The sequence below is a fragment of the Pantherophis guttatus genome, chromosome 3 (genome assembly GCF_059756535.1).
Source record: "Pantherophis guttatus breed Tessera chromosome 3, ASM5975653v1, whole genome shotgun sequence".
Classification (NCBI taxonomy): Eukaryota; Metazoa; Chordata; class Lepidosauria; order Squamata; family Colubridae; genus Pantherophis; species Pantherophis guttatus.
Window position 1 is genome coordinate 102,912,327 of NC_142065.1, and position 24,438 is coordinate 102,936,764.

The 24,438-nt window shown below is 40.7% G+C and overlaps 1 protein-coding gene across 5 annotated transcripts in view; it reads right to left on the reverse strand.

Moving 5' to 3' along the window:
• Nucleotides 1–24,438, reverse strand: part of CACNA1E (calcium voltage-gated channel subunit alpha1 E) — a 453,280-nt gene that overhangs the window by 330,947 nt on the left and 97,895 nt on the right. For all 5 annotated transcript variants that reach the window (XR_015733193.1, XM_060690120.2, XM_034409672.3 and 2 more), the window contains exons 2-3: nucleotides 13,961–14,039; nucleotides 7,545–8,010 (exon numbers count right to left, since the gene is read on the reverse strand). Coding sequence is in view for 4 of the 5 variants with exons in the window: in XM_060690120.2 (XP_060546103.2) it covers nucleotides 7,545–7,996 (452 nt within the window). In the remaining variant the exon portion in view is untranslated. The remainder of the gene's footprint in view (nucleotides 1–7,544; nucleotides 8,011–13,960; nucleotides 14,040–24,438) is intronic.

Here is a 24,438-nt window from a genome sequence, read left to right on the forward strand (position 1 = left end):
TTTCAGGGAAACCTATCTCACTAACTTGGGACACTTCCATACCACCAACATTTTCATCCCTCTGGTCCTTTGAAGCAAATTAAAAGTGATCTGTGATTCTCCTCACATGTGTGGACTTGAAATAGTGAGTCAAGGAGAGTAAATTGCTGTCCCATCTCCTCGGCATTTTGTATTCAGTTTTTCCCTTTTCTTTACTGCAGGAAAGTTTCTCCTTTCAATTGACAAAACACTTGTCAATTTCAGTCCTGCTCAATTTCAATAACATTGCTATTAAGCTTAGAAGATCTACGAAGATGGATGAGAATAGAATTCCTGTGTAGTTAATGAGATTCAGATGCTTATTTTCTTGCACATCAAATGAAATTCAAATAAATATCTTTTAATTAGAAACAAAAGACATCACTGCAAGATTTTCAAACACCCTAAAATAAATGGGAATGGTAAAAATCTTCCTTTCTACTTTGTCATCATGCGGAAAGTCTGCCAGAAGTTACAGACATCTTGAGCAAAGCATTTGAGAACCCATATGAAGGAGATCCAGGATAAGAGATGCACTAGTGGAGGCTTCTGAAACTGATGATCCAACAAACCAAGCACAGCCAACAGTGTGCACTGCAATTTGCTAAATGTATTACCATCATCCTTCTTCACTTTCCTTTTACAATACCAAATAAGGGAACAATATTGATTTATGGAATTCTTAAAGCTGGCAAGCTATATTCATTTGAAGTAGATGAAAAGTCCTGCAATTGTACACTAGAGTATAGAAGAGCCTACAGACTTTCAGGATGTTGCAGAAAATCACAAATCATATCTTACCAAAACAATTCACCTGAACAAATTCAGCAAAGGCAATTGATGAACCACACCAGTATTAAATGAGATGACAGGATGTTAATTAGAGAAACAGCCACTGTAGACACTAAGCTGCATGTCAAGAAAGAACCCCTTTCCTTTTTCTTCTGCCTGCCTATCATTTATTAATTTGGTCTACATGGACACACTGTGGTGGTTTGCTGCCGGTAATGAGGCACTGATCTGATTTTTGAAGCAAACCCTATTCCCCTTCAAATCTCTCCTGTGCAATTGTCACAGCATAAACATCACCAGCACAGTTGGTACAATATGTAGTAGAAAGCCTTCAAGCACCTGAAAAATGAAGCTGAAGGTAAGGGAGGGGCACAATACTTAGTCTGCTGGCATCGAGGGCTGTATACAGAGAGAAAAACTTGACTACCAAGTGCCCATGTTAACATAGAATATGTGAATGGCACCTGTGTGACATCTATGTTTGCAAATACATAATAATATATTAAAAATCTGTAACTTATTAAAAAACCCTGAGAAATAATAAGTCTTATTCAAGCATTCCTGATAGGATTACAATGCTCCCCTGTCTTATCTATATGTATAAAAGCCAAATACCACTCACTCATCACAAAATCTCCAGAACGGTAAAGCCTACAAACTTGAAATTTGGCACGTATGTTCCTCTTGGCTTCTAGGTGCTCACTAAGAAAGGATTTTTCGAAATGACCATCAGATCATTAGTATTTCATATACAGTATTATATTCACACGCTCTGATGCTAAGGAGTTAGATGTTCTACTTCCTCTCCCTACCTGAAAGGAACTCTGTCCCAACTGCCAGTTGCCTTATATTAACACGCTTTGATGCTAATCCTTCGCTAAACCAAGCCTGAGCATAGCCAGCACATGATTCATCCGGCCTGTGGGCTGGAATAACAACATGAAATAAATGCTATGGAGTTACACATTCTACATTAAGTTCAGGCTTTAAGTGACAATTTATCATGCTCGATCACATAGTTTCATAGTGAAGCACGGGCATCCAGTTAGTCTCCTCTATGAACCAAAAATGGGAAATTGATTTTGCTCTGGGGATCAAAGCCCTGGGCAACTGATATCCAGTGTGCTTTTACCATCCACAGTCTCAGGGTCAAAGGAACATGATTCCTCTCCATACAACAGCAAAGATTTTTCGATAGTTCTCTTTAAAAACAATGGAGCCCATTTGAAAAACTTATTGCAGTGCAAGGCAAGTAATTTTCAAGCATTTAAGCATTAGGAGAGATAATGAAAAAACACTATGCTGGCTTGGAAATTGGAGAGCACATTTCTGGAGAGAATTCCACTGCAGAAGACTGACCTACCTCAGTCTCACCACTATAGATGTTCATCCCTCCAGGCATGGATGACAACATAGCTGTCCAAAAAGAACATGAGGCAAGAGATTGGTCCTTGCTTTTCTCCTTACAATTAGTCTTGGCTACATATCCAAAAATAAATCAGATATCATCTATAGGCTTGAGGAGTTTCCTTCAGTCCTTAGTGCCTGAGCAAATGATAAGGCTCTACGGGAGCTGATGTCCAAAATAACTGCAAAGCACCAACCTTTCACCTGTATAACTTTGGAATTTATCACAGCTTGTGAATAAATCCATATTAGATACCAGACCAGAAGAAGAAAAGCAAGGGATTAGAGTAGATAACTTTATCAATAGTCAGAATCGTTAATTAATCATTGTAAATGAGGTTTCTTCACCATTGTGCAATCATGTGGCTGATTTGTACGTTCAGTTCATAATTCAGCCAGTTTTAATATTTCAGTTATTAAAAAATGCATAGAAATATGGGCTGAACAATAAGGTGCACTGTACTTTTTCTAACACTAACCCCAACATAATGTAGAGGTAGGAATGCAAAGCTTGAAGCTGAGATCACCTGGTAATAAATTTCCAACCAGCATTAGTTTGGTAATTGGCATTGGGCAAATCATTGACACCCTCAGTTCAATTTATCTTGAAAACATTTTCCATAATATAAGCTTAGTTAATATGACATGAATTGAATGCCATGAAGGAAGGGTGGAATGCTAGTGGGATGATGAAGCTCTACAACTGTTTTCTTGCACAATGAGTTAGAAACATTGGAAGCTGTTTTATACTAAATTTGATCCCTATGCTCAGCATTTTCAACACTGACCAGTTTGGATGACACTGAACTCTGCAGGAATTTTTTTCCCAGTGTTACCCAGAGATGAGTTGGGAGGTGGGGTCATTCAAAACCATTTGTTCTCCATTGAGAAATGGGCTTTCCCTAGTGATCCATTAATGCAGTTAGCTAGCAGTAGCCATCAGGCAAACTGCAAGGCAGATCTCCAATGTCTAATTAAGGTGGTAATAAAGCTAATTATTGGATGCCAGAAACCATTCCCAGCTCCTCCTGCATCCTGGGGGCTATGTGTTTTTGGCCAAGCTAAGAAACAGAGTTCCAGTCCATCTCCTAATATAATATAATAAATTCTATTAAGGTATTATAGAATCAATATAGTCATAGACTGAATGATTCAACCCACTTTAAAAATGGTCTTTGGAATCAGATTAGAATTAAGACCATTTTTATCCTTATTAATTGTTCCTCTTGGGAAGTCTGGCATCTGACTCAATAGCCTTCAGGAAAATAACTATATTACAATTAAACTACTTATTAACTAAGCTGTAGATGGAAAGCTGAGGATATGAATACTGTCTATGCTTTTCAGTCCCTGAATGGGACTGAATGAGGAATGGAAATGTTGGGCATATTTGTTTGCTGTATACAAAAAAGCCACCCAGAGTCCCTTGGGAGTTGGGCGGCATAGAAATGCGATAAATTAAATTAAAATTTGCTGGGAAAGAACACCAGGCCCAGACTCTTCAACTTCCATCAGCCCAAACTAACATGACTAGTAGAGAAGGATTTTGTGAGCCCAGAATACCTGGAAAGTTCCAGGTTACCCACTGCTCTAAAACATACTCCAGAATCCTTTGAAATGTGTAGGTGTTCAGAGTAGACTTGGACACATGATAGTCATTGACTTGGTACGGAGGAACTTTTGGCAAACCTTATGAACACCAGAGTGGAAACATGACTGTTGCAAAGAGATATGTTATGCTGGAGAAGAGGAGAAGCAAGAGAAAAGTTAAGTCTGGCTTAATTATCCTATTTATAAATTAATCTGGAGAATTGCTTTAGCAGGTTTTCAAGATTCTATTACATTATCCTATGAATAATAAAGATCTTCCCAAATATTTAAATGGTTCTTGCCTTCTGAGTTTGCCAATGTCACAAGGATTGACATGTGGGAATTTTATGTAAGTCTGAAAAACACTTTAGCATGGCATCAACTGTTTATCCTGCAAAATTCTAATTCCCATGACATGGCATATAAGAGTAACAGCTAACATTGTACAACCGGACTTCACTAAAACTCCCATTTACTGTCCTCCCTTCCTGCAACCTCTCTCATATACAGATTTATTCTGATTGGTCCCCACTCCATACTTTAGACCACATTTTCTAGAGTATGATAGGGGAGGGAGGGAGGTATGAGCAGACACCGTTTGCTATAGTTCCTAAATACAGATATCAAACACTTGGACAATGTGTAAATATTCTGAGAAGAATTGGAGAATTGTCAGGGTGACAGTGCACAGTCACAATGAGAATATTTGGGAGGATTTTGTGATGGAACATTAGCCAAGCCAATTTTTCTCATTTCAGCTGAACTAGTTTAGCAAAATAATCAAGGTGTTAGATATAGATTGGAGAGGTCCAGGTCAAGTCCTCATTAGTCACAGAGTTCATGAGTGAGTCTGACCAGTCATCATGTCTGTCTCTCTGTCTCTGTCTCTGTCTCTGTCTCTGTCTCTGTCTCTCTGTCTCTGTCTCTCTCTTTCTCTCTCTCTCTCTCTCTGTCTGCATCAATCTATCCATCCAAGCAATAAACTTGTAAGCTACTCAATCACATAAGAGCCCTAAGCAATTTATATTTTAAGATTAAAAACTACAATACAATAAGATATTAATCCAATCTAATATCAGACAACCCACCCTGCCTTAAGGAACTGTTGCTCTGTATTTAAATCAGGGAAGACCACTATGAATGCTACCTTGACCAACAACAAAACATAAATGCCAATCACTCAGTCAATGAAGACTCTTCCCCCCCCAATGCTGTTCTCTCTCCCATTTGCCAATGCTCTGAATCTAGAGCAAAACAGAGCAGCTGAGGACATCAGAGAAAACCACTTGGCCTGCCATTATTGGCCTTATTTCTTGAGAGAACAATAGGGGAGGAGCTATGCTAAGCTATGCTATATTACTTTCTATCAAGATCTGGAGGCCACACTCAGCTGCCAGGCATCCAGCTTCCAAATATTGTAAGTATTTACAAGCTTACTTAAAAGTATGGCCAGACTCTTCAGGGGCTATAGAATGCAACTTCATCCCCTGTTGCTTAGCAATGCTTAATGTAGGGAGGAAGCAAAGATCTGAGATCCTGTTTGGTGGAATTCAGGAGTCTGAGGTGAGAAGGCTTTCTTTCAGCTTCAGCCTTGATGTATTCAAGGGAGAGCTGCCATGGAGACACTCTCTCTCGTGGTGGGTAATCTTCAGCAAGCCATGTTCAGCACAACTGATATGATAGGTTCTGCGACCTCTGTGGACATGGCATGAGGATAAGAGATTCTCAGGCAGCTTTTCAAAAAGAAAAGGCATTTGTCAGAATAAAACATCTACTAACAATCAGATAACTATTGAAATAATGGACATAAAAAGTGATGTATTGAATGTATATAGTTGTGTTAAAATGAAACTAACCTTTAGATGACCCTAACTGTTAACTATGACAAAGTGAACTTAATTTTTAGATGAACCCAACTGTTTTGGGGGGAAATTTAAAACATTTATATTTGGGCGGGCTTTTTCTAGTTCTATGATTGATTAAGGCCCTGTGAGCCTAGAGTATAAATAACAGGCATTTGCCTGCAGTTCCTCAGTTCCCTTTTTGAGTCAATAAATACTGTTGCAGTTATGCTGGTCTGGTTCTTGCCTACTGAAGCCCATTACACGATAAAAAGAACCATGGCCCTTACACCTCAGAAATCTGAAACAATGGTTCTGAAGTATGGATATACAAACCTTTATCCCTCCAGGGCAACCCATTTCAATAGAGGATAGATGTAGCCTAGATATCAGAAACCAATTCTGGGGTTATGTTTGAGAAAAAAAGGACAAAATAAATAAATACACAGCAGTTGTAATTTCTTTTCTATACCTTTTGGCCATAACTAAAAATCACCTTCCACCCTGTCTTCTGTTAACCTTTCCAATGCACTTGCACTGTGGGTGGAGAGGAACAGAAAAATGGAAGGATCCTATTATGCAACGTTCAATGCCAGTTTTTCCCTATATATATATATATTACTTTCTCTTACCGCAGCTATTTAAATTGCAGAATATACCATAACCACTTTATAATAATAAGAAATAGAGTGAACAGTAGAATGCCTGTATGAGATTTTTGTGCATCCCGTCCAAGATATTACCCAACTGCCACTCTTCAGGTACAGAACTTTAGTCAAGCTCATTTAGTTTAGTTATTTTCCTAAATGTGTCTTAAATTTATTTTATTTGATTATTTATATCCTACCTTCATTATTTCTACAAATAACTCAAGGTGGCAAATACATCCAACATAACTTCCTCCTCCTGTTTTCCCCATAACAACAACTCTGTGAGGTGAAATTTGGGTTAGTCCAAGTCTTGCAGCAACAACAAATTATTATTTCTATTTATACCATTACTTAGTGGTATTAATTCAACAGTCAAGGACCTGGGACAGAGAAAAACCTATTTCAGAATAAGAACTTGTCTTTAAAAATCCTGCATGCTCTTCCTAATTATACTATCATTCTTACAAAAATGGATAGAGGTTTTCCTTTTCAAAATGCTATATGATATACAATATACTTAGGAAACTGTCATCCCGGGGGGAGGAGGGCTCAAGTAGGGAATTAGCTTAGACTCACTACATAAACATGAGGGACCAAGGTCCAACACTTCCAACACTTCCCAAATGCCTCCAACTTTGTCTAGTCTTTTCCAGGCGAAAGCTGCCAGTCTGGGGAGATTCCTGTACTATAGGCAGGAAACAATAAAGTAGCTAGTTCAAACTTTACACATATGGGTCTGGTTGTTCACGTCTGACAGAGAGACTGGTTTATCCTAAGACAAAACAATCGATGCAATGAATGCAAGATTCGCTAGAATGACTGAGATTTGCTCAACAAGGTTTTTAACAGAGGCCTTTCCTGTATGGACATATCAAGGACTAAACCTAGGGCCTATTTACTTACTCATGCTTAGCAAAAAAAAAAAAGTTTATCCACAAATGAAATGATAACCTAGGTACATAAACTGTGTTATTTAAATTGGAATAGCAGGATTAAAACTAAGTGAAACTAACTATTACATTCTGGAAAAAATTATCTGAAAAAGTTGAATTTTAATGAAAGGGTAGAAAGAGAATGCTCAGAGGTGGGAAAGATGTTCCCATGCCCTTCTGTACCAAAGGAGCCCATTTGGCTATTACTCCCTCTGAGACTCGTATCTCAGGAAGAGAGAAGACCTAAACTATAGGGTCCCCTGCTAATTTTTCAGGATGGGAAAGGCAGTCTTTGAACTCAGTTTGGTACTTACTCCCATTCTTTCCGCCTTGCCTGTGGTGTGCTCTGCATTTTATGAGCTTCATGAGCCTTGATGATATCTCGCTGTTCAATCAGTCCGCCTCGTCGGCGTTTGATGACTTCAGGGCTCACAGGGATGAGTTGGCTTTGCCCTAGATCAAAGGTGCTGCTACCATCCAAACCCAGAGTGGATTCTCTCTCCTGCGATCGCAACTCATAGAGAGCATCAAAGCTGGTAGTACGTGAGATGAGGTTGTCTGGCTCCAGTAAGCTACAGGAATGAGCAGGCTGCATCAGACCCAGCCGGTGCTTCCGCCATGCTTCTTCCTCCGGTAGGGCCAGCACATATCTTTGGGTTCCAGTGCCCAGCTCAGTGGTGGTTCCTCCAGGAGAAAAAGAACCTGCCTCAGACAGCATGTGAGCACTTAGGGAACATGTGCCAAGGCTGAGCATCATGAATACCATTCAGGAACATCACTCTAGAAGAGGCAAAACAAGGGGAAAATAGTTACTGACAAGTTTCTTCCTATGGTCTAGTTTAAATGGGAGAAGAAAGACTATACACTGGGTGAGATTCTACCAGTTTGGACTGGTTCAGGCAAACCGGTAGCTCTGACGATCAGCTGGGAGCAAACCGGTTCACCCTGACAATCAGATGGGCCCACCCGCTCACCCGTGCTATTTTCCTACCTTTATCTTCTCAGCTGATTCGTGCGGCAGAGCAGATTGCCGTGCCTCAGCTGTGTTTCTCCTTCGAAGAAACACGGAAGTGAAGATTTCTTCAAACTGTGCACACACGTACAGCGCACATCAGGCACACCTGCACGCAAGGCACACACACACACACACACACACACACACACACACACACACACACACATATACAAAGTACGCAATCACCGAACCGGTTGTTAGACCGGGAAGATCACACCACAACTATACATAATAGAGACTATCCTCTGAAAAAAGCTGCCTGTGTGTGTTTTACCCTTTTAAAAGCCAACATAACCTAATAAATGAACAAGATCAGAACCTGGTTGTTAGAAGGAATGTGGGACGTACTTATTTCACACCTTCCTGTAATATCCTGTGAGATGAATTTCAGCCTGAAAGTGATTGTGACATAATATTCATGCCCTACAGGCACAAGCATTTCAATCTATTGCAAGTAATGCAGTGGATGAAAATCCTACATGCAAAAAGTCTCAACTCCCATTCAATTATAGCTTTTTTTAAAAACTGCTAGTTTGTGCAGGAAAGACTGAACTAGGTGGGTTTGCAGTCTTTACTCAATGTAAGGTAGCTCCTTATATTTCCATAATGTTCCTAGCAGGAAATGATGGGATTTTGTAAATGCCATTCGGGCATCTCATGCATAACCCTGTATTTTCTGCAAGGTCAGATCCTTCAAGCAAGGTATCCTTTTTGAATCTCTGTCTAGATGAAGTGGATAATGGAAATGGACATCTCTGTTTCTTGGTTACTCCATGTAAGAAGTGGACATGGAATTGTAGTAGAAGGAGATACGCTCACAAATATCTTATTTTTATTTCTCACACACACATTTTCGAAATTCTATTTAGATATCCCCAATTCTGCAGTTTCCACAGTGTTAATCTATGAGCTCAAATATTCCCATTCAAAATCACTGTTAGACATCTTGCTTGGGAATTATGGAAGTTTTGCAACAAAACTAAATGACATTAGATGAGAGAAGGCATTAAATGTTACAAACAATAGCCCAAGGAGGCTAACATCACATTAAATCTGGTATCTAAAGACCATGTTCTGTTTTTATTTATTAAAAATAGTAATGCAGAAATAAAAGTTTTTACAGGATATTGCCAGACACTATTATAGCTCAGGGCTTGTTGGTGACTTTTCAATGCAAACTGATGTTGCTAGAAATAACTAAGGAGGTGGCAGAGGTTAAGAGAAGAAATCCAGAGAGGAGGCATATCAAACATCAGCCTGAAGGCACTCTTATGTATTGAAATAGCAAATACATTTTGCAATGAAAATATGTGTGCGGGCAATATACTGATGGATATTTATTTGATCAACACTATAAGAAGTGAGTCTCTAATGTAGATTGGAGTCAAAGTTTTAAAAGTGCAGAGAGAATACTGTATTCACTGAATCAGTAGGGGTTATTTTATTCATTACTTACTTAATTTATAGAAATGTAGTTGAATCTTTTATGGGAGACCCCAAAGTAACACACTACTATCTTCAGTAGATCCAATCTTGGCTAATGATAGATGTTTAGACAACATGCCAAGTTATATAGAAGTTCATATCAAGCAGAACAGAAAGATCTCAAATTCCCATTCATGGTGACAATAAAGTTGCCCACTCATATAAACCCATACAATTATTTCTAATTGATAATGTCTGAAGAGTTTAATCCTATAGATAATTTATTTGGTGGGAAGAATCAAAGCAAAGAGATAGGATGAACAGTCCTAAATTTCAAAGATAGATAACATCTATACATGCATCACACTAGACTAGTAAAATGAGGGTGAGAATATTCAGCCCTGATGTCAGATCATTACGTCGTTATGGGCAATGGCTCTGTTTGTTGCTGTTAAATACTATATTAATCTGTACCAAAGCTTCCCTCATCCATGACCTTATCAAGGATGAAGTGGTTAACTTGGAATGTATAATCAAAACCTGGGTGCACTTAGAAGATGGTGTTTCCCTCTTTGAATTGGGGTTTTGATTAGGGCATCATTGGGGTTTTGACTAGGGCACCAGCCATGAACCCAGGGAGGGATGTGGGGGACAGCCATTGTTGTCTGGGAAGCTCAAGTAGCCCCTGCATCACAGATAACCAGATGTGAGACCAAATGTGCGATCCTGTCATTAAAGTTGGAGCAATTATGTTTGTTGTTGCAGTACCAACTGTGCAGCAATATTTCTGCCTGATCTGTTCAGTTCTGCTGCTAAAGACTTTAACTTGTTCTCATTTGAGATAAAGGCTGGACTGGCTCAGAAATTTATGGCTCACATGGAACACACACAGGGCAGTCACATGTTAGATTTATCATTTGTACCAGGATAGCTGTAATGTGAACTAAGCCTAGACTTGCAGCTCTTTCCTGTAGCAGGAAGTAATTTGCATAGAATTGACTGATGTGCCAGACCTTTTCATAGTCATCTGTGCTTTAATAACCTTATGTAGGACTATTCCAATGTGCTCTTCATGAGACTGCCCTTGAAGACCACTCAGAAACCATACCCTTTCAGAATGCAGGGGTGTCACAGTTCTGGGTATGCCCCAACATGCCTGCATAATCTTTCTGCTTAGGGAGCTGAACTGGTTGCCAGTGAATGTCTGGATGTATTTAGGATGCTGTTTGACACCTGGCATATGAGAGATCCCTTTCTTTCATTGTTTCCATCCATCCAGGAAAAATCTAGCAAAGAATTGACATGCTCTGAATTCTATCTGTTAAGGCACCTGATGGGGTCTAAGAACTGTATCTTGTGTTGCATTCTGGAATAGAATCCTTGTAAAGTTTCAAATATTCTGCTATCCTTGGACTAAATCTTGTAGACCTAGTTTCTTCCTCAGGTTAGGCTACAACATGTGTCCATTTGGACTGGATTATGTTTGGTGTGTCTATACTATGTTGGCTCCTTCTGGTATTGCCACATTTTTTTAATTGGTTAAATGTATTGTGAGTTTGTTTTAAATCTGCATGCCATCCAGAGTTGCTGTGAGTTCAACAGCCTTATAAATCTAAATTACAAATAAACATAACCTGATATGCTGTAATGCTGGGAAAGGATTAATACTTTCTTACATTCAATGTCCCTAATTTTAAGAATGACTATGGATTCAAATTTGAATTAGGGGATCCTATGATCCTGCACAGTCTTGGAGGTAAAATTAAATTAAGTTCTGCCTGGGAAAATGGCAGAAAGAACTTCCCCCTGGATTTTGATCCTAATCTGATTAGTGAACCTCTGAGGCTGTACAGGACCCCATTTTATCCACAGACACAAACCTGTTGTTATCCATTGACATGTGATTAAAGTTGTCATGGAAGAGCTGCAGTAAGTTCAATCATTATATTTGTATGAGTTTGGCTGGTGTGATTATTGTGATTAATTCTATGATTACAGTTTTGTCTAAACCAGCCATGTTAGGAAGCCATGCAAGCTTGCTTGTGACTAATGACCAGAACCCTTTTTTCAACTCTTTTTTAATGTCATATCCATTAAAGGAAGATAATGACGGAATGAAGGAGGCTGGGAAGTTCATCTGTAGTCAGTTATAATTGAATATGGGATATTCTGCAAACAGTACAATCCGCATCCTGCTTTGTTTATTTGTTTGCTTCCAATATATACTGTTATTAGAAAGGTATATGGTTTAAATTTTTATCCCTCTTTTTCTTTTTCGCTTTCTACCCCTCATCTATCCATCCATCCCTCACTATTACTATTTTGCTGTTTTCTTCCAGACTGGAGCCTGCACTGTTATAGCTTCAGCAGAGGCTGTTGTTTATTTAAAAAAAATCAGGACCATGGTCAGTTCATTCCGGAATTGAAGACAGAATTAGCTAGAGACCACAAACTAGTTGCATACAGAAAAATTCTATATCTGCTACTTGTCATTTGATAAATGAAAATGGGCTTTAGAGTTCTTTTTTTAAAAAATTTCAAAATAATTCTAATTACTGGAATGTTCTTGCCCTTCATAATGAACAGAAGGGAGCAAATTATGTAAATGTCCTATCATTCATTGTGTTTTCATCTCTCCTGCGATTTGGGGTACTTTCCATGACTTTCCCCACTTCAATTCAATTATGAAAAAAGACATAATGAGGAAATTCCTCCCATTGCTGTTTTCCAGTCTGGGAAATGTGGGTAGCCAGGAAAGCTTCAGAGTGATGGAAAGATGGCTCCATCTGTCATCCACAATAGTAAAATAAATGTAAAATCACTTCCAAGAGAGATCTAAATAAATTCTCAGGCATCTTAAGAATAAATATAGTAACATGGAAAAATGTTTTGCCATGGAAGAAAATGTGGGACATTCTCAGATTTCAGCACGCATTACTCTCGTAAATTTAGAACCGTCGGGTGGTTCTACCAATAGCCAGGAGCCAATGCAAGCCTGCTTGGTCCTGAAATCAAGCAGATGTCTCCAGCACTCTTCCCTTGAAAAAACCAGTTTTAATTTAGAGAATCCATTATGATAACTGCAAGAAATAGAGCTATTCTGAGGAGTAACCAGAGATTCAGGGTGGTGGGGGGGAAGAGAATTCATGAAATAATCCATGAAATCCCATGAAATAATTCATAATTACCTCTCTTGACCGGGATCAAACTTAATCATAATTATAGCAAGGAACTAGACTGGAGGCTTCATATTGTTCAGGCAAATGGGGTTAGCTGCTTTTTAGTATAGCCTCATAAAATGTCTCATTCATCCAAATCCTGCATTTTTCAATATAAAGGATTAATGGGCTCTCTTTAGAGTGCATTGAATATCTGATCAGTAGATTTTGAAGTATTGTTCACACATAAGCAAGCTATTCCTCATTTGCTTAATTAGCCATCAGTCACAAAGTCTTTGGCAGAAAATAATCTGATGATAGATAGATAGATAGATAGATAGATAAATAGATAGATGGATGGATGGATGGATGGATGAATATCACTTATATGCAAGATCTCATGTGAGTTGTCATTTGATTCAATTGAGTCATTTATCTTATAACCGAGGAGTATTAAATTATCTAAAGATGATTAAATGATCTACAGCTAAAATCTAGTGAGGTGGTAACTACATCTGTGTCTGATTTATACTCATGAATGAAGGCAAATATACGTGCACCAGGATAATGTTGCAGGATCCAATCCAAGACCAGAGGTTTAGTCTTCCAAACTTTCAGACTCTTGCTGGAGCCCAGCCTCAGGGAACTTCTCTCTCACCAGAATGCATTCCCTGAGGATGGCCTCCAGCACAAGTCTGAAAGTTTGGAAGACTAAACCTCTGGTTCCTGTGATTGACCCAGATTGGATCCTGTTGTGTACTGTATGAGACAGTTAAGTGGGATATATGGTGTAACATTAAGTGACTGAATATTTTCCACACAAACAGTTCACTCCACCCAAGAGCAGCAACATGCCTGGGGAAACATTCTAAACTAATCTTTAGCCTGCTGGTTTCTTTGCTTAAATTTTTAATTAGACATTCCTTTTTTTAAAAAAAAAGAGTGACACCAATGCACAACCATATAGTGATCTGAATAGCTAAAGTTACTTACAATCTGCTGTGAGATTTCAGCAAGATCTCACCACACAAAAGTTACCATTATGTACTGGGTACATTTATATTATCACAAAGATATACAGTTTATTAGAAAGTCACTCAATGTAAGGAAGAGAAACTGGGACACCACTTACCATCCTACTCTGCAATAGCCTGTCTTCGTAGCCAGCTTTCCATATACATTCTCACCATTTTGGCCATCTCTTGGAATGTCTGAGGAAAAAGAAGTGGAGAACTGAGGTAAGGTGGCAGATGAAGCAAGGAGGCAATCAAGGCTGACAAGAGGATAAAACTGATGGCCTGCAGAAAGTAGAGGGCAGGGGAAATGAAAATTGACTGGAGACAATGGAGAAAACACAGATGGAATCAAATAGGGGCAAAATCAACTACAAATTTTAAAAAACTGGAACCAGGACTCACCTATCCACTTACATTTTCCTATTTTATGGCCCTCCCTCCATAAATCTGACAGTGTTTTTGTCTAATGCATATATAGTACTTTAATATAAGAATTGTAGGTAAGGACCCATAAGCATCTTTTAGCCTATTGGAAGCAAAAACTTCCTAAAAGATTGCAATTTCATACCATACGCAACAATGGCTGGTTAATCATCTCTGGTATGCTGGCAAATTGGTTTGCATGTTAATGCCTTCCTTGTGCACTGACACCCATTGTTTCCATCAGGCAATTCAATAAGTTTCTGTCAGCCCTGGAGGCCATCTTTTTCTTTGGATCTTCAGGGCTGCTACACTTAGTGCTGTGGGAAACTGGGAGGGAGGATTGCATGAAGTTGCAGGGATATCTAGCCATAATAACATTCTTTTCTCTGAGAGTCAAGGACAGTTTCCTTAATTTAAGGACAGTTTCCTTAAGTTAGCTGAAGTGCTTAAGGCCTGATTAAAGGTGTTGTTTTTTTTAAGTACAATGGTATATATAAGGCAGTAGGTGGCACTGTACAACTAGCTACCAAACTTTCCCCTGGAATCGACAGCATTTACCTTGATTCTCATTTCCAGTGGCTTTCTTACAACTTCACCTGTTGCAATAGTGTATTATCTACATGGCAGCAAATATTGTGAGTAGCTCAGAATTACAGATGCAAGGAATTTTTAAACTGGGGGAAACTGAGAGGACTCTTCTCAATATCATTACTAGGGAAACTCCATTATTGGTCATTAGGGTCCCAAGAAGACGCTAGCATGAAACTCCCCCAGGAGTTTCCTATTCTAATCTGTTGAATGGAATGAGTTGCATGTAATAAGACATACTGTGCAACTCTCCAAAGCTTACACATGGAACAGAAATGAAGACAGATGATTTGCTAAAAAAAACAACCCATAAATCAGAGAAGATGGAGTTCCTTTACTTTTTCAGGGTGATATTTGACTTCTTGCTGATCCTTGCAAGTACCATAAAATTTTTCTGTCTGAATATAAAATATAAAAGTTCTAGGATTCTAGAACATGCTCTAGAATCCATTGTTGTTCCTTCACATAGAAATGCCTGACCAGACAAGCTGAATATTGAAAAATAGTGAAATCTCCCTTAAATCTAGAAATTATACAATTCTATTACAATAGACCCCTTCATGGATTACTGCCTTGTCGCGGTGAAGGGGCTTGCATAGCTGAATGAAGCTATGAGCTATGCCATGCAGGGACACCCAAGATGAACAGGTCATAGCAGAGAGTTCTGACAAAGCGTGATCCACTGGAGAAGGAAATGGACACCCACTCCAGTATCTTTGCCATGAAAACCCCATGGACAGTACCAAAAGGAAAAAAGATATGATGCCGGAAGATGAGCCCCTCAGGTTGGAAAGTGTCCAATATGCTACTGGGGAAGAGCAGAGGGCTAGTACTAGTAGCGCCAAAAAGAGTGAAGTGACTGGGCCAAAGCCAAAAGGATCTCAGCTGTGGATGCATCTGTGGTGAAAGGAAAGTCTGATGCTGTAAATATTTTTTCTCCATAGGAACCTGGAATGTAAGATCCATGAATCAAGGCAAGCTGGACCTCATCAAACAACAGATGACAAGACTGAACATCGACATCTTAGGAATCAGCGAATTAAAATGGACAGGAATGGGTGAAATTAATTCAGATGACCATCAGGTATACTACTGTGGGCAAGAATCCCTCAGAAGAAATGGAGTAACCTTCATAATCAAACAAAAGAGTAGGAAAAGCAATACTGGGATACAATCCTCAAAATGACAGAATGATCTCAGTTCGAATCCAAGGCAAACCATTCAGTATCATAGTAATCCAAGTCTATGCCCCAGCCACTGGTGTTGAAGAGTATGGAATTGACCTATGAAGCCCTACAGCACCTTATAGAATTAACACCAAAAAATGATGTCCTCATCATCATGGGGGATTGGAATGCTAAAGTAGGAAGCCAAAAGATAACCAGAATAACAGGCAAGTTTGGCCTTGGAGTACAAAATGAATCAGGGCACAGGCTAATAGAATTTTGTCAAGAGAATGAGATGGTCATAGCAAGCACTCTTTTCCAACAACCCAAGAGACGACTTTACACATGGACATCATCAGACGGTCAACAAAGAAATCAGATTGACTATGTGCTCTGCAGCCAAAGATGGAGAAGCTCTGTATAGTCAGTAAAAACAAGACCAGGAGCTGACTGTGGCTCAGATCATAAGCTTTTCGTTGCAAAATTTAGGCTTAAATTGAAGAAAGTAGAGAAAAGCACTAGGTCACTCAGGTATGATCTAAATCATATCCCTGATGAATATACAGTAGAGGTGACAAATAGTTTTAAGGAATTAGATCTGATAGAGTGCCTGAAGAACTATGGATAGAGGTTCGCAACATTGTACAAGAGGTAGCAACTAAAACCATCCCAAAGAAAAAAAAAATAGAAGAAAGCAAAATGGCTGTCTGAGGAAGCTTTGCAAATACCTGAGGAAAGAAGGGGAGTGAAAGGCAAGGGAGAAAGAGAAAGATACACCCAGTTGAATGCAGAATTCCAGAGAATAGCTAGAAGTGATAAGAATACCTTCTTAAATGAACAGTGCAAAGAAAGAGAAGAAAATTATAGAATAGGAGGACCAGAGATCTCTTCAAGAAAATTGGAGATATGAAGGGAATGTTTCATGCAAAGATGGGCATGATAAAGGACCAAAATGGCAGGGACCTAACAGAGGCAAAAGAGATTAAGAAGAGGTGGCAAAATTACACAGAAGAACTATACAAGAACGAACTTGACGTCCCTGATAACCACGATGGTCACTGACTTCAAACCAGACATTCTAGAATGTGAAGTCAAATAGGCCTTAGGAAATATGAGCAACAACAAAGCTAGTGGAGGTGATAGTATTCCAGCTGAGTTATTTAAAATCTTAAAAGACAATGCAGTAAAAGTGCTACATTCAATTTGCCAGCAAATTTGGAAAACTCAACAGTGGCCACAGGATTGGAAAAGGCCAGTTTACATTCCAATTCCAAAGAAAAACAATGCCAAAGAATGTTCAAACTATCGCACCATTGCACTCATTTCACATGCTAGTAAAGTTATGCTTAAAATCTTACAAGCTAGGCTCCAGCAGTATGTGGATTGAGAACTACCAGAAGTACAGAGAGGATTTCGAAGAGGCAGAGGAACTAGAGATCAAATTGCCAACATACGCTGGATCATGGAGAAAGCATATGCTGGATCATGGAGAAAGCTAGGGAATTCCAGAAAAACATCTACTATTGCTTCATTGACTATGCTAAAGCCTTTGATTGTGTAGATCACAACAAATTGTGGCAAGTTCTTAAAGAGATGAGAGTACCAGACCATCTTATTTGTCTCTTGAGAAACCTATATGCGGGTCAAGAAGCAACAGTGAGAACTGGACATGGAACCACTGCTTGGTTCAAAATTGGGAAAGGAGTCTGGCAAGGCTGTATACTGTCACCCTGCCTATTTAACTTATATGCAGAGCACATCATTCCTGGCAAGAAATGGGGAAGAAATGGAGGTAGTGACAATTTTATTTTCCTGGGCTCCAAGATCATTGCAGATAGGGACTGCAGCCAAGAAATTAAAAGACACTTGCTCCTGGGGAGGAAAGCTACAGTAAATCTAGACAGCATACTAAAAAGCTGAGACATCACCCTGCCAACAAAAGTGTGTATAGTCAAGGCTATGGTTTTCACAGTTGCAATGTATGGCTATGAAAGTTGGATCATAAGAAAGGCTGAGCACCAAAGAATTGAACTATGGTGCTGGAGAAGACTCCTGCAAGTCCCTTGGACTGCAAGGCAATCAAACCGGTCAGTCCTAGAAGAGTTCAACCCTGACTACTCTTTAGAAGGCCAGATCCTGAAGATGAAACTCAAATACTTTGGCCACCTAATGAGAAGGAAGGACTCACTAGAGAAGAGCCTAATGCTGGGAAAGATTGAGGACAAAAGAAGGTGACGACAGAGAATGAGGTGGCTGGATGGAGTCACGCTGGATGGAGCATGAGCTTAAATGGACTGCAGAGGATGGTAGAGGACAGGAAGGCCTGGAGGAATGTTGTCCATGATGTTGTGATGGGTCGGACATGACTTCGCAACTAACAACAACAATTACAATAGAGTAATTGTAATACTCTATTGTAATAGGTGTATTTAACATAACCATGGCCAGCAATAGCTTTTGGCAAAAGACTGTGGGAATTATCTGGAAAGCACCAGATTATGTATTCCTCCTTGAGTACTTTTGGCAAAATGATATGTGACCAATTAGAGAAACCATATAATGCCTATTCACATTTTCCAAGCAGGCTCTGTATTCATTAACTACATCTTAACAAGGAAAAACATAAATTGAGCTTGCAGCTTCTCTCAACTAACTGAACAGAGGACAGTGAGGAAAACAAATCCAGGATGTTCTCATTTTAATTGCCAATTAGATAATGTCTGGGAATGAAGAAGCAAACCTTATTAGTAACATTTTGCATTTAGACCCTTCACTAAAAACAGTCATGAATCAACATGATAAATTAATAGGGATCATGAACATTGTAGTGTAAATTATCAATAAATACAAACGTAGACAATGCTTCCCTATGCTTCTGGGTATAGATTGCTTTGCTACATGAAGTAGCCTTATCCAGATGTTTCTAGGGCATATTTCTATGCTAGATTATGTGCATGCAGAGAAAGGACCATCTTGATGTGAATTTTGAAAAATGATCAGCAGTACCCTTCCACAAACTACTCCAGATTTTTTTTTTAAAAAAAAAATTATTAAAGATATTTTCAACAGAATAAAAATACAAATTTTAAGTTGAAAGTATGAATTATAAAGGAAAGAGAAAAGGAAGTGAAAAAGAAATAAAGAGAAGCAGAAAAAACAAAGAGAGAAAAAAAAAGTTATAAAGAAGTGGCATCTGATTTTCATAATATCAGTTATGCTATTAATAGCATTTATTGTTTACTCTATTTAATTTTTTTTACACTTTCTTTTATAGATTTCATTGTTGTTTTTTTTAAATTGTACTTATAATATTTATTTTACATACTTGGTCTTGCCCTAAAATAAAGTATTTAATTATTATGATGTAATAATATTAATTATTATTCCACAAAAACGTGTGATCATGCCCAGTATTATATTGTAAGGCATACATTAGGACAGCAACAGCAGAGAAAAGTAAGTTCTAGTTAACTGGATCACTTTATTTATATATCTGTCTATCCAATTGTCTGCACCAAATAATAAATAACACCCTTGTACTACTTCTGACAATGCTTGCAGGCAGTAGTTGTATATCATACTTCCTCGGGTTAGAAAGGGCACTGCAGGCTGACACAGAGAGGGAGAGAACAATATAATTACACCAGTTGCTTTCCCAGCATGGCCAAGGCCCAATAAAGAGCCACAAATAGAAACTAACAATCCAGTGCAGCAGTAATTTCTCTTTAAACCAGGCAGAGTCCTACTGCGATCTCTCCTCCGCTCTGCAATCCCAGGGCAGGCCAGGAAGCAGTTATAGAACAGCTGTATGTCTTGAAAAAGAATGGACGGCTTGAGCATCTTCACTCTTAGCTGTCAAAACCTATAAAGGATTCATGATGCTGTCTTGTTAGCTACAGGAGACAATCCACAGAGGTTTTGCCAGTGCCACAATCCCCCTTACCCTCCCCTTATATAAGCAGCTTCCCGCATAGTGATAGAAACTAAAGCAATTCAGTAGTTTGTGAATCTTAACCAGATGGCACAAAAATCAAGGAAATTACTCGGTAAAGCTAGTCCGAGATATGCTGTCTCACTTCAGTTAAATAGGTATAACATCTGCAGGACCAAAGAATTTAGCAAATCTGAATGTCAAGAGGATTAGAAATAGAGAAAGAGAGTGTTGATTTGCAACAACAGGCCTAAAGAAATGGTCTAGCCTTCTAGGACTTCTAGACTGACCATCATCTTATCTGCTAAAATACATCCTTATATCATGCCATTAAAACAGCATTTGCTCTGCCTTCTATTTCATCTGACCAGGTTAGAGATGAAACATCAAGACAGTCAGACACTCACATTCTGATTTCTTTCAGCAAAAATATTGCAACATGTTCTACATCTGGTGTCCTCGAAACCACTCAGATATTTCAGTTCATCCAGAATGCAATGGTAGCAGCAGGGACAAACGTTTTTTGGTAGGACTAAATTACACCTTTGTTTTGAGACTGCCCTGGCTGCCAGTATATTCTTCCAGTGTGACCTATAATGCCCTATATGGCACAAAAGGGGCATTGGTTTTACCTGAGACACACTTTCTCGTTGGGTGGAGACAGCAGCCAACAGCAGTATGGGTTGTACTCGTCTGTTCAGATTGAAGGACTGAGTCTGTCATAATTGCTAAGTCCCGTCCTTGTTGCTAGGGGCTTCCAGCTTTTGGCAAAGACGAACAAACAGACTCAATGTGTGGGAGAAAGTAAAGAGTTAGTAAAGAAGACCAGACTAACAAAAGGGTGGGGCTGACTGCTGTCTCCACCCAACAAAAAGGTGCGTCTCAGGTAAAACCAATGCCCCTTCTCCATTATGGGTGGAGACAGCAGTCAGGCATGGGACATACCAAAGTTTACTGTCCCTAGGTACGGGCAGGCCCAGTCTGGTCAGAAGACTCCCCTTCAGTAAGAACCCTTTGTAACACTCTACGTCCAAATGCCACATCAGCAGAGGCAAACTTGTCCAACTTATAGTGTTGAATAAAGGGCGAAGGGGAAGTCCAAGTTGCCATCCTGCAAATCTCCAGCAAAGATGCCTGTGTGGCCCAAGCCATCGATGTACCCACACTACAGGTAGAATGCGCCATCAAGTGAGAGGGTCTGGGGAAGAAACAAAGTTCATACGCCTTATCCATCGTCTGCCAAATCCACCATCCGATGGTAGGAGTCACCCTGCCACCTAAAGAGACTGGGAGAAATGGCACAAACAACGACTCCGTCTTGCGGAAGTCAGCAGTTCTCTTAAGGTATACCAGAGAGCCCTCCGGACGTCCAAAGTATCCCAATTGCATTCTAAGGGGTGATTGGGTGAGGGCAGAAATTGGGAAGAATCAGTTCTTGCATGAGGTGAAAGAGCGTATTGATCTTAGGGACGAAGGTGGGGTTAAGACGAAGGGCCACTCAATCAGCATGGAACATGCAGAGATCAGTTCTCATAAAAAGAGCTGCAATTTCCGAAATCCGCCTGGTGGAAGTAATTGCCACCAAAAAGGCGACCTTACATGACTGAAGGCAGAGGCTGGTCATCCACAAGGGCTCTTACAGGACAATAGAGAGGTCCCAGGTGGAATATCTGTGGACTACAGGAGGACATAAATTAGAGGCTCCTTTTAGGAACCGTCGAATAATGGGGTGTTGAGACAAAGATGTAAGAGACCCATAAGCCAGGACTGTCGAGAGAGCAGCCACTTGCCTCCTGATGGTGTTGGGCGACAGCCCCTTATTGATCCTGTCCTGGAGGAATTCCAGGATTTGAGATATCGAGACTGGAGGGGAGCAACACCCACCCGGTCACACCAAGAACAAAATGCCCGCCAAGGGGCAGAATAAATTCGCTCTGTAGAAGGTCGATGGGAGGCTTGAATCATCCGGATGACCCTGGATGAGAAGTTGCCCCCATTCAGAGCACGCCACTCAAGCGCCAGGCGGTCAGTTGGAACCACTGAGGGTCTGGGTGGACCACTACCCCCTGGCTAAGCGAGGCCACGTCCTGAGGGATCCTTCAGGGTGGAGCCATCGACGATGTCTTGAGGTCTCCACCCTGGAGACCTCCTTGGCCAATGAGGCGCCAGAAGAATGATTTCTGCTTGTTCGTGTAGAACCTTGCGAATAACCCTCAGGATGAGGGGAATCAGAGGAAAGGCATAGAGGAGACCTGATGGCCACTGGGACCGAAGAGCATCCACGGCCTCCACCTGAGGTGCTGGAAACTGCAGGTAAAAACGTGGGAGCTGAGTGTTCACTTGGGTTGTGAACAAGTCTACCTCCGGGGTGCCAAAGTGGGCCATTAGGTCCCTGAAAATCATAGGATGCAGGCGCCATTCCGAGTGGTCAATAGCTTGCTGACTCAGCCAATCCGCCTGTACATTGGACACCCCGGAGATGTGCTCTGCAGTCAAGGAGCAAAGGTGCCATTCCGCCCATAATCCCAGTTTCTTGGCCTCCAACATAAGGGACCTGGACCTGGTGCCTCCCTGTGATTAATGTGTGCTTTCACCGTGACATTGCCTGTGAGCACAAGCACATGGTTGCTGGACAGTAGGTACTGAAAGGAACGGAGGGCCAGATATATTGCCTCCAACTCCAGCCAATTGATGTTCTGACAGCACTCGCTGGCACTCCACCTGCCCTGCGCTACCTGTGACTGAAAGTGACCCCCCCCCAGCCGAAGAGGCTGACATCCATAGTCACAACTAGTCTCTGAGGGTCGTGAAAGTGGCAGCCTTTGGAAATGGCTGGAGACTGCCACCAGTTGAGGGATCTGAGCACTTCCTTTGGGACAGGGACCTTGATTGATGATGCCTTCTGAAATGGCAAAAGGAACCATTGGAGGTCTCTTGAATGCAAATGGGCCCAGGGAATGATGGAAATAGCTGGAATCATTTTGCCCAGGAGCTGGGAAAGTAAGAAAGAGGATGTTTTCTGGTCCCTTTGAACCCTAGCCAGAAGGGCCATTAGACTATCCTGATGCTCCTGGGAAAATAGACCCTGCTTTCAACAGAATCAATTATTGATCCCAAATGGAGTAAACGGGTTGAAGGAGTCAGATGACTCTTCTCCACATTAATGGAGAACCCGTGGGAAGCGAGGACCTGAAGAGTGACTTGGAGATCCTCAAGGGCCTGCTGAATAGAAGGAGACAAAATTAAAATGTCATCCAAATAGCACTATAGATGAATAAATCTATCTCTCAGGTATGCCACCAAAGATGACAAAACTTTGGTAAAACAACGGGGAGCAGAAGAAAGCCCAAAGGGCAAAGCCCTATATTGATAATGGGCTCCTGCATAGCAGAACCTAAGGAACCTCCTGTGAGAGGGAAGGATAGGAATATGAAGATAGGCCTCAGTGAGATCAATAGAGGCGAGGAAGTCACCCTTCCTAACACCGTCGAGAATGGATCGCAAAACTGCATTTTGAACCGGCGATATACTACATAACAGTTCAAACGTTTAAGGTCCAGAATAGATCTCCACACACCCCGATGTCTTCGGAACCAGGAATATCCAGGAATAAAAACCCTGACCGACCTGATCCCCAGGTACCGCTTGGATAACCCTGATCGAGAGGAGATGCTGCACCGCAGAATACATAAGGATTCATCTACCTTTGTTATGGGAAAGCGGGCAGCATATAAAAGTATCGGGGGGGTGGAGAGGAAGTCCAGGGACAAGCCCGACCTTATACTATCCCGGACCCATTTATCAGATGTAGTTCTCTCCCAGAAGTCAGCGAAGAGGGACAGTCTGCCACCAATGGAAGGATCAGAAATGCAGCTAACGAGGTCGGATCGAACGACCTCCTCCCCCATGAAAGGGCCGTTTACTCAAAAAGAGTCTACCTCTTGAAGACCTGTCCTGGAATCCCCACTGTTTGGGAATGAAAGCTCCAGTAAACTGAGAAAAACCAACACCCCCTTCCAGTCCTCGAAACTGGGGATGCTGGGAATATGGTAGAAAACGGGAGTCCCCCCTACGGTGTGCGGTAGGTAAGACCTTCCATTTATCCTTGGTCTCAATGAGGAAAGGCTCCAATGATTCCCCAAACAATTTAGTTCCTGTAAAGGGAACAAACACCAAACGCCACTTGTGTCTAGCGTCTGCCTGCCAATGGCAGAGCCAGACCAAACGGCAAGCCGCCACCGAAGAGGCTAGAGACTTAACGGCAAAGCGGGAAGAGTTGAGGGTGGCATCAGCAGAGAATTGGACTGCCGCGACAATTTTGTTCAAATCCTGCCGCAGTCTAGTGTCCTCATATGACAATTTATCTTGCAACTGGCGCAACCACAATAAAGTCGTTCGGTTGAAAAAAGAAGCAGTGGTAGCTGATTGAATCCCCCAGGCAGCCCCTTGATGTGCCCACTGAAGAACCTGGTCAGACCGATGCTCC